This window comes from Seriola lalandi, unplaced genomic scaffold (genome assembly GCF_002814215.2).
Source record: "Seriola lalandi dorsalis isolate HSWRI2012SDOR001 ecotype SW California unplaced genomic scaffold, Sedor1 jcf7180002054875, whole genome shotgun sequence".
Taxonomy (NCBI): Eukaryota; Metazoa; Chordata; class Actinopteri; order Carangiformes; family Carangidae; genus Seriola; species Seriola lalandi.
Window position 1 is genome coordinate 738,082 of NW_019525428.1, and position 11,807 is coordinate 749,888.

The 11,807-nt window shown below is 41.1% G+C and overlaps 1 protein-coding gene across 1 annotated transcript in view; it reads left to right on the plus strand.

Annotated features, from left to right (window-relative positions):
* Nucleotides 1–11,807, plus strand: part of sorl1 (sortilin-related receptor, L(DLR class) A repeats containing) — a 74,284-nt gene that overhangs the window by 6,556 nt on the left and 55,921 nt on the right. Inside the window, exons 2-3 of the mRNA XM_023428486.2 lie at nucleotides 9,534–9,650; nucleotides 10,537–10,671. Coding sequence (XP_023284254.2) covers nucleotides 9,534–9,650; nucleotides 10,537–10,671 — 252 coding nt within the window. The remainder of the gene's footprint in view (nucleotides 1–9,533; nucleotides 9,651–10,536; nucleotides 10,672–11,807) is intronic.

Sequence of the window (11,807 nt, forward strand, 5' to 3'; positions counted from 1 at the left end):
CACACGCACACACACACACACACACAACCCCTCCACCACCACCATCCCCCCTTTGCTGCTGAATAATGGAGAGCTGAGGAGAGGGGAAGGTGGAGAGAGGAGTGTGGGGTAAATACCTAAGCTGGTTGTTGCTCCCTGTAGGAAATGAGCTCAGTTCTGAATGTGGGGGAATGTTAATCAGAATTACCATCATGCACCGAGGTGGCTGCGTAAAGTCAAGACTGATGATTTGTCCTCAAGTTGGGTGGAGGTCCTTTTGGTCCAGAGGAAGGTGCGAGTGGATGTGTGTGCATGACTCCTGGACCTGGTCTGCCAGTTTTACTCCATGTCTTTGATTTCAGATTTTTACTTGAGTCGGTCCTGTTGTGCTGGAGAAGGACGGTGTTCGGGGTCAGGCGCTGGTCAGCCGTGGTTTACACACACTGGCGTGGTGATCAGGCCGAAAGATCATATCGCAATCTTTTTACTGATAATCGCAATCCAAGATCTGCATTCTGTGTCAGCTCGGATTTTATTGTGAAAGTCTTGACTGGAAGTTGTGATTTTGCATCTTTCAGCCAGTGTGACGCTTTCTGTGACGCTGCTTTTCTCCAGCCCAGTCCTGTCCTCCGTTTACGGATTGTGTCACAACCATTTTTGTTAACAACAAACATTTTTAACATTAAATATCTATATATAGAACCTTTTTTAATGAGGCGATCTGTACGATTCATCTGCAGAAAGTAAAAAAGTAGGATCATATGACGAAGTAAGATCGTCCACCACTAGTTGCGCACACTTCTTCCCTTTGGTTACACCTTCATGATTCTGTATTTTATAACACAGTCTTAATGAAAGACGCCCTGGATTGTGTGTTTATTGGAACCCTGATCGATTTTCAATTAAAGATGGTCAGAGCGAGGTGTAGCTCATTGTTATCTGTCTGTTAAATCCCTCACCGCTCCGTGGTCTGTACCAAACACCGAGGCCGACCCCCCCCCCCCAATAGATTGCCAGTGGCAGAAAGGCGGGAAGGAAGGAGAGGAATGCAGCAGATAGCGATAAAGTGGTTTCCTTATCTGCTCTAAAGCCTGAGATGCAGAAAAAAAAAAAAAAATCCTCTCAAGTCAAATCAAGAGTCATTTCCCTGATGTGTACGTTCAGTTTCTGTTTCCTTATAAGATCTTCTGTTCCCAGACAGTTCTGAGACGAGACGGCCTGAAATGAACTGAAATGATCGAACCTGAGCTAACCCCAGCGGGATGATGGGAAGTGACACTTGTCCCTACACCTTTCCAGCTGGTGCTGAAGAGGCTGGGTTAACAGCATTGTCTAGAGTTTATTTAACTGCATTTGGTGGTTTCCAGGTTTCACATGCATTGCTAATACTCTGACAGGATGTGTCTGGCTTGGACTTGTCTGGTGTAGATGACTAATCCTACAAGACTTATCATGGTATTACAGCTAGGTTTTTTTACTTCCCCATGCCAATTAATACGCTTTGTGAATATAAAACACTGCAGGAAACTGTTTATGGGCTTTTTCCATGGCTCTGCTCCCATCCTAAATAAGCAATATACATTAGTGGAGCTTGCATAACCGGTGAAGATGCTTCTTAACTGTTGTCAGACGGCCAGATTGAAACGCCGCAGCTACACAAGACCAGCGGCTTTTCCTTTTTTTTTCTTTTTTATTTGGATCCAAGCGCAAATGAGGAATGCAGCCAGTTTCTCTGCTGCATGTAACGGCTTGTTAGTGAAAAGAAAAGCCTGACACAAATAAACATGTAAAGGCGAAAAACACGCCGTTTTAAAAGTGATTGAGAAGAGTGATGTGTAAGGTGGGATATTAGAGAGAGAGAGAGAGAGAGAGAGAGAGCATGAAAGGCGGTGATTGTTTATCTGGTTCAGCGATGCTCTGGGAAATTAGTTGAAAGTGCAGAGTAGTGACGGACCTCCTGCTCGGGCACAGTGAAGTGATTTCAGGCCAAGTGATTCAGCTTTTTCAGGACTAAAAGTTTTTTCCGGCAGCAACTATTTTATCTTTTGTCTCATCCATCACGAGGTAAACAGTAGATATGTGCCCCTTCATGTTGCTCAGTAATTCACCGGGAATGTGTGCTTGTGTATTTGATCGGTCCGTGGTCAAATTTGAATCGTGGGCGTTTCAGGTCGTGGTTGGTGTCTTAATCCATAAGCCCCCAGCGAACCCCTAAGCTGTTTAGTATCAGTCCACTTTTATTTAAAGCTCCATATTTTCTTCTTCTGTGTTTCATTTGAAGTGTTGATCCATTAGAAGATATATTTTTGTGGTTTTAAGAACCAAAAACCATCTCAGTGTAGTTTTACATCTCCTCTCTCAGGCTTCTCTCTGGAGCTCTAGTAACAACAGGTCGGTGAGCCAATCAGAAGAGAGGAGGCTCTGAGCCTCTCTTCTGATTGGCTGACTGTTTTCTGCGTGAAACAATGAAAATACAGCAGATTTCAGGTAAAAACACTCAGAGAAACCAAATCCTGCAAGGTTTGGATGGTGGGTCCAGGTGGGCGGGGCTTGGTGACTGCTTTGTTGTGACATCACAAAGTTCCAGAAGTCCTGACGGCTGGTTTTAAGGCTCAGTTTCTGAATACAGGCTGTGTGCATTTCTCTGTGGACTGAGGCTTTGATACTTTCACAGTATTAATATAGAAGCTAGACCTGATCTATAATCACACTACACATGGACACAGACCTTTACACTGGAGGACCTTTAACCTCTTCTGCTAAACTGCTCCACAAAGGAGGCAACGGTTGGTGCAACACCTCCGTCTCTGGAATAAACTGTGTGAATTCAACTTTCCCATTAGCAACAGCACACAGCTGTTAATAGAGCTATTGTGATTAACTAGCGTTAGCATGTTCCTGGCAGGACAGCATTTTAGAGGTTGGCTCGGCAGCTGCAGCAGTTCAGCTAGCCTAACCGTTAGCACCACCTGTTTCTGCTGTAACTGGCTTTTATAACAAAGAACTGCACACTAACTCAAAACCACAAATTATAATTTTAACACTTTAATCCCAGTTGGATCTTGATCAGATTAAAGAAGATGTACCAGCAGTGTTAAACTGGTGGAGTCCTCTTCAATTCAAACTCGGGAATATCATTTTGTCAGTATTACTTGTTCAAACTGTGTTTGTTATTGTGACAGCAGTGCTGAGTGTGATTCTGTCTTTTCTAGGACTCTCAGATCTATAATGGTGAAGCAATAAACTTAGATTTTCTAGTGCAATCAGGGGCTTCAGATCGGTCTCATAAAAATCAGTCTCATGAATGATTAACCACACACTTTAGAATTTTAATTAATAATTAAAATAAATGGAAAAAGTAGTAAAATGATCAGTGTTTAAATTTAGTCATAATCATATTACAACCAGATCTATAACACTAATGAATGCAGGCAGTTGGAGATTGGTGAGACGTGTGTGAGAGAGACCGAAGCCCCTTTTATACAGCGTGTTGAATGAAGGTAAATGACAAATAAAGCTTTTAAAAATGTATTTTTAGAAAGTTTTTTCACAATAGATAATATGCATATTTTTCAAAATCTGAACTCTTATTCGCAAAACATTCTTTTTTTTTTTTACTGTATTTTTAACTTCACCGATCTGAAAATGTCAGGTGGTGCAACCAAATGTTTGTAAAAATATATATTCTTCTTCTTACTTCTTTTTAATGGAAATATGGCGGCATCTCGGGGGGTGGGGCGGTTCTGCAGGAGGGGGAAAGAGTGGGCTGTGTGAGAGCGAGCAAGACAAAGGACTTTGAGCATGAAACAGGATTTTCCCACTTGGCCTCAAAGCAAATCTTTCTATTGTAACTGGCTGTTAACACTGAGGTCTGATGTAGAAGAGAGAAATCATACAAGATCTTTACAGTGATCGAACTAAAACACAAAATGAATTCCCAATAAATCATCCAGCACTGATATACGACCGTTTAGCATCTGTCAACACATGTTGCCCAGACGTCGGCTATGACTGGGCGATTAATCTAATTTTATTTTTTCGATCACGGTTTTATTTTCCAACGATTATGAAAACAGGATAATCGAGATAAAACGATTATTGTGTCGCAACAGATTTCATCCCCCCGTGTAAAAACCTTCAGCCCCATCCACTTCCTGGTTACGTCTCGGCGCATGTTAGCGACGTACGTAGGAGTGCGTCATCTTGAGTCGGAGCAGCCTTTAATTTCCTTGGACTGAGTTACTGAGCAGAATATGTTGAAAATTATTTTAACAAAATGTTGAATATATGTTTTGGAGTTTTCAGTCTGTTGGTGCGGATTTATTTTGGTCTAATTTATTTTTATTTATCATTTTTATATACTGAATATTTGTTTAGTTGTTTTCAGGAGGTTGTGGAAGTACATTAATATTACAACATAGTTGATCTAATTTATTTTTTATTAATTTTTATATTATATATTTACATATTATGTATTATTTATTATTTTATTTATCTAATCTTTTTAATTTTTTTAATTTAATTTTATTTCAACGTCCAGTTAAAAATACCTTTTTTTTCTTAAAGTTCAATAAATGTGTCAAAAAGTCAGTGAGTAATCATGTTAAATAATCGTGATCTCAATATTGATCAAAAATAATCCTGATTAAGATTTTTACCGTAATGTCAGCTTCACTTTGCGTATTTATTAATCCCTCTGCATCTCGATGGCATGGAGCAGATCCAGAGAGGAAGGTGTGAGGGCCTATTTTTCCTCGCCTGTCAGCTGAGTCAGGCCTCGTGTCTCTGGCGCGGTGGAGGGATCCCAGAGAGTCGTCAGCGTACGGATATAAAAGCGAATCGATCGCCTTCTCTTTCCTGTTTGAAACTGTGAGGTTTTATCAGATAATTAGCGGATGAACAACACGAGGTTATCTTCCAATAAAACCGGGGTCAGTGATAATGTAAGAAAACACGGCTCTTTGTTCTTTGTCCTTTTTGTTCTGCAGAAAAAGGGTTGAGTCCTCAGCGCCGCGGGTGGCGCAGCAGAGAGAGAAACAATTTAGTGTGACCGTGGGTTTTATTGATAAAATCACATCATGGATCACCGATCTACAGAACCAATCACTGACAGGAGAGGAATCCTGGTCTGCTGGGTTTAGTGGAGCCTATCTGGCTTTAAGATGTGTATAAGAGACAGCCTCTCTACCACCTCTGGGCAACCCCCCATGTTGGAAACATACCACATACCACAGTATTATACTGTGCTCCTATTGGTCTGAAGGTGCCGTCATCTTCATCATGGTAAAGGAGCTTCGTCTGTCTCATCATGTGTCTCTCTCCTGCTGTTACTAGGCTACAGCTTCTCCTCCTAAAGCAGCGTTGACACTGTTTCCATGAGATAATTGCCTCAGATTAATGTTGTGATGTAGTTTCCCATTTATTTGATTGGTTGGAGTGTGAAATATTTATAAAAATTTTATTTTTTATAAATACCTTAATATGTTGATATTGAAGTATTTTAATCACCATCATGTTAAACTTATTAACAACAGAAGAAAGATTGTTTAACTGTTGCCTGTTGTAATTAAGCTAAGTCTATCTGATTCGGTGACATCCATGGTTACCTTGGTAACAGCAAGAGCAGTTTAAAGCTCCATATTTTCCTCTTCTTCTGCGTTTTATTTGAAGGGTTGATCCATAAGAAGATATATTTGTGGTTCATCTCAGTGTAGTTTTACATTTCCTCTCTCAGGCTTCTCTCTGGAGCTCTAGTTACAACAGGTCGGTGAGCCAATCAGAAGAGAGGAGAAGAAACGTTGATAGTTCGTCATGCATTCATACACACTGGAAAGGTGAAGAAACATGCCAGATAAACCACGGTTTTGTCTGTTCTGAATTTTGAACGGTGACTGAAGGTGAACTCGCGCACGCCTCACCCATCTCCGACTTTATTACATATGCGATACTCAATATTATCGAATATCGGCCCAAGCCTATGACGTAGCGATAATAAAATAGTGATTTGTACCTGCAGCACATCACCTTGACAACGAGTGCCGGTAAACATAGTGGCCTGTTTATGAGCTATGATCATATTTCACACTAGAAACAGAGAAATATGCAAATAGGTAAAACTGTATATCATGAATTCTGTGTAGGTGATCACAGACAGAGTCGGAGCGCTGTCGTCTCTCCGCCTCCTTTTCTCAAATTTCTTCTTCTTCTCATTATTCTCATTCAGCATTAAAAATGAATTTCACGCCTTAAAGACGCGAGGCACTTTTGTCAAAAATAGACCCGGTGCGTAAAGATAACGAGAGCTGGGCAAGAAGAACCGGGTGTGAGACGACACACACGCACACACACACACACACACACACACACACACACACACACACACACACACACACACATCCAGCCACAGCAGGGCTGTGACGCGTCGTTTGCTGTGCACATCGCCTGTAAAGAAAATGAAATGAAAATGCTTGCTGGTCAAGCCTACAGTGATTTAAAGCTTGTGGGTGTGTGTGTGTGTCTGTGTCAGTGTGTGTGTGTGTGTGTGTGTGTGTGTGTGTGGTCGGGGGGGTCATGAAAAGGTCAGCCGAGCTTGAAGGAGCTTGTGAGTCAACAGCACTGAGCCAAACCACACAGCCAGCTCTCTGCAGGCGGAGAGCAGCAGTTTATGGAGCTTATAACAAAGATGCTGCGCTGCACACGCAAATAAGTCCAAGCTTTTATGGTGCGCTACACAAGCGCTCCTCATTATGGTCGAGACGGCCAATGTTTAGTGGTGCTGCCTCCATTTTGAGCCACTACCTGCGGACAGAGCGGCGAGTTAACCCTTCGCTGGTAGTTCTTACCTCCACAGTCATCATCCATGTCTAGGTTCAGCCGTGTTGGTCTGCAGAGCTGCTCGCCCCCCTCTTCTTCTTCTTCTTTTTTGGCCTGTTCTCATCGCGGTCAATGAAGCCGAAAATGCAGAGATTTACTGCTGCAACACCTTGGCCTGACAGGCAGCCCCGGCTCTCACCGAGGCGGCGGCCCTGAGGGAGGGGGCAGAGCAGAGGGCTGGTTACTGAAGCCAGAGGTTGAAAAGCAGGTTGTGTGTCAGTGGAGCTGGCGTCCTGACAGCGGCCCATAGTCGTGCCTTTGTCAGGAGCTACACGGGGAAACGCTTTAATGTGTGTCTGGCCCGCGGCACTCAGTCTGGTCGCCTCGCGGTGACATCATCGTCACACTAAAGGAAAACGCATCATCATCATTATCTATCTATCTATCTATCTATCTAAGTATTGTAATACTCTCTGCAGTCTAACCCTTTAATGATTTCCTACATTTCCCAGAACCCCCCCTCCCTGTTGTTGCTGCATTGGTGTATAGATTTCTGAGTGCAGATATTAGTGTGTCTGCCTTTTCTGTCGATGCACGTCTACTTTTTTAAGATTACTGTTGAATGTTGGTGAATTTAAAACCCGAACGTTAACAACACGACAGGCCCAGCGACGCAGCAGCTGCTCTCAACTGCTGACATGTTTCAGGATGAATAGTTTATTTGGCTCCGTTTCCTCGTGCTCTCGAAGGCGCCAGCGTTTTTTTGGCACCGTCGTCCGCATCGTTGTCGTGATAGTAGAAGTTACAAAGCAGAACTGGGTCGAGGGTTGTGTCTGATCGCAGCTGACAGGGGCGGCAGAGATACTTGTTGTTTACTCCACAGTGTGAGACGCTAGGAAAGTGCAGAAAAAGGCTTGGAAGCAAAAAAAAAAATATAGTCCTTTCAGAGGCCGGCCCCTCGCAGGATCATCAATAAAAGATAAGGGAAGGAAAGCAGCGAGGAGATGAGATGGCGAGGCAGTGACAATGAAAAAGATGAAATAGCCCATTTCTTTTCATTGATCTATGTGCCCGATGGGAGGTGCGCTGAAGGGGAGGCCGTGTGTGTGTGTGTGTGTGTGTGTGTGTGTGTGTGTGTGTGTGTGTGTGTGTGTGTGTGTTTTAGAGTAAGTTATTGCATTATCCAACCTACACATGGGATGCGTCCATATGCACGTACACACACTGTCAGAGCTCGATCAGCCAGGTGTTTACACGGTTAAAGGAAAAGTCTGCGTCGTGTTTATTTTTTATCAAAAAGACCAAAACCAATCTTTCTGGTGTCCGTCTGTGTAGCTCATTTTTCTCCGCCAGCGTTGGCAAAAAACTATTACATCACTGAGCCTCACTATTGCACTGGGTGACACCTGCTACAGTTCGACCTTCTTTTCACTGCTTTCCTTTCTGTACATTGTAACTCGGCATGTGCTAAATAAAACTGCTGTTTATTGGCAGCATCGTTTACACATGAAACATAAACTACAATAATATAACTGTATATTCAAAAAAATACCTGAAACATAAAATACAATTATATAATAATATATTTTAAAAAATTAATGTAACATAAACTACAATAATGTAATTATTTATTAAAAAAAATAAATGAAACATACAATACAATATAATTGTTATAAAACATTTTTTTATTTATAAAAAAGATATTTATATATATAGATATTTATATATATATTTTTTTTTATATATAATTTATATATGATAGAACAATAACATAATTATGTATTATTAAAAACACAAAATGAACTGAAACATAAAATACAACAATAACAATATAATTATATTAAAACTCCTCCTTGATAATATTGTGTATCGTGATATTTGATCTGCATGGAGATATTACGTTTTGGATATCACCCAGGCCCAACATGTACAAACACACATTGTAGTTTATTTTGACTCAGTCGGTCCTCACTAGAACACCAAATGTGTATTCATCCACAGCAGGAAATAGTTCCCAACAAATTCACTGTTTCCTCCTGTTTGAGTGATATTTGTTAAAAAAATAAAAATAAAAATAAAACAAATAGTTTCCAGCCTTTTTTAAGAAAACAAAATATTTGTGATGTGTTTTTAAAGATTTGCACTTTCAATTGGAACCAATGGGTTTGTGCCATAGACAGAATAAAAAGGCCACACCTGCCATTCCCTTAAAGACTGTGAAGGTAGTAATTATAATTTTATTGAGCTGTAATATTCAAATACTCTGAACTGTAACGCAGGTTTAAAGTGCAGTGTGAATGTTACTGACACCGTAAGTGACGGTTATGATGTTGTTAAACACTAAAAACACAGTGTAACAGGAGCACGAGGAGAGAAGAGTCGGACTAACGTCATATCTGAGGTCTGCAGACATGATCCTCCAACACTGTTGTGAGTTCAGCTGAGCCAGGGTGTGTTTTATTGATTATGGATTTAATTTCTCATTTGTAAAGGGAAGATGTCAATCAACAGATGAATATATGAGCAGATAAATTCCAGCTAATCTTCATTGATTAGCTCAGTAGTACACCGAGCGTTCTTACAATGATCAGAGCTCTTAATCCTTCCATTTGCTGCTTTTTCTGTTTTCATTTTTTCCATTTACTTCCACGGTGTCTCTGCAGCAAAGTTTCATCTTTGCATCAGTCTGAGGAGAGATTCTGTGCAGTGTTTCCCTGACATGCATTTCCTCCTTCCCGCAGGCCAACCTGAATGACTCCCACAACCAGATGGTGGTCCACTGGGCGGGAGAGAAGAGCAACGTCATCGTAGCCTTGGCCCGAGACAGCGCTGGAGCCACCGGGCCCAGAACCAGCTCAGTGAGTGCACCTGAACACATCACACTTGTTTAACATGTTTCTCGAGTTTCCGGCATTGTTATGATTGTTGAGCCACACGTGAAGCGCAGTCATTGAACGTAGCCTCCTCTCTTCTGTTTCCACTTCCTGGTCCGGGCTGCTGCAGACTTCAACAACTTTAAGAGCTTAAGAGACAGAAACTCTCTTTAATCTCTTTACTTATCGGGAGTTTCCAGGTTCAATACTAATATTGATATCTTTGGATGGAAGCTGCTGTTTTGTCTGATTTAAAAAAGAATATCTTTCATTTTTAATGTTTTCCTGTTGCGGAGTCCCAAAAATCATACACCAAATGTTTTGAAAGAATAGACATTTTAAAATGTCAAATTGTCTCCAGTGAGATACTTCAGCCTTTTTGGTTCATTACAGCTTAATTCATTTTAGTATCTCATGTCTCAGTGAATTTGCTTTTCCATTTCTTCATCAGAGTTTATCTGATTGTGATTTTTATGACCAATATTGCCATTTACATTGGGATTATTTCTTTTAATCATCAATTAATAGAAATAATCCCAATTTAAATGGCAATTATGGTCATAAAAGTTACAATTGTGGTCCGTTAAACAAGGTGTGTTTGTAGTGTTTAGTCGCCAGCATAAAGAGAATATTGCATAATTCCTGTTAATAAACCACAGCTGAGTAAATTTACCTGTGACAGGTGTCATTAGAGCAGTCGAAATCTTAAACTGTCCCTTCCTTAGCTCATTAACTTTTACTTTCAAACCATATCTTAGATATAAAAGTAATATCAATCATTCAGCTGTAATCCAGACGTTTTTTTTCCCCCCAGTTATCGTGGAGCGTGATTGTGCAGGTGTTGATCACCTCCTCCCCTCTTTGTCTCCAGGTCTACGTGTCCTACGATTACGGGACAACCTTCACGCTCGTCTCAGAGAAGTTCCAGCTTCTGGGGCCGAAGTTCAAGGACGGCAGCAAGCAGGTCATCTCCCAGTTCTACCACAGCCCAGCAGACAACAGGAGGGTGAGTCGCAGTCTGGGACCAGCGGCTGGTGGTACAATATGGTCGTCACATGATCCAGGATACAGATTAAGTTTTTACTGTTCTCAGGCAAATGTAACCGTGAAGGTGGGGTTAGGAAAATGAGGTGACTGGGTTTATCCGGTCAAAATTCATGCACAATGAACACATGTAACACCAGGTACAACAGGTGGAAAATGAATTTAATCCTGTGAGATCTCTCATTTCCCGCTTTGCTCTTTGTGTCATCTCTGTTCGAGACACCCTTTTTTTTTTTTCAGCCAAACAGTGTCTCAGTTTTTCTGTTTTACAGCGGCGTTAACCACCGTGCTCCTTGGTGTTGTTTATGTTGAAGGATTGTGGTTATTTTATCACACGTCCTCTGCGATCTGTTCCTCAACACCAACCTCTCTTGGCGATCGACCAAAGATCAGACATCTACAGACTGATTTTGACTTTGTGGCTTTGGATTCTTAAAGCTACAGTATGTCTTTTTTTTTTCTTACATTTTTGTGTAGTTTAAATATGCTAAAAAAAAATGTAATTATTAAAATTATTTTATTTTGACTCGCACACAATTGGACCATTTTAAAAAATAAAATAAATTAATTAATGGTTTTCTCGCTTTTTGTTTAGAAACAAAAAAAAAAATAGACCATGTGATTAAACTCAAACTAAATAATGATAAAAGAAAGTGCTGAAGACAAAAAAACAGACCAGTTAATTTTTTGCTTCTGACACCAAAAACCTTTTGTCAACAGATTTACGTTTTTTGTTTTGTTTTGTTTTTTAAATTACAAATGAATTATGGATTATCTGATGACACCCAGACCTGAGGTGCTGTCAAAGGCGTCTGTGAGCCGAACTCATTGAAGCAAGTCTTGCCCTTCTAACCAATAAGAGAAGGCCAAAGTCAGGGGTGGGATCTCCAGCTGTCAATCAATACATGAACATCGTCCTGGTCCACTGCTCCTCTCGCACTCAGACTTCAAGTTGTTATTACCAGCTGGGAGACGTCGCTATGGCTGATTCACAGGCTGGCAAGCTCCCAGTTCCTGCATTATGTGAGGCAGTGAACATGACGAGGATGTAGGATGAAGGGCTGGGCGGAGCGTAAAGGAGCAGGAAGAGGGAGGGAG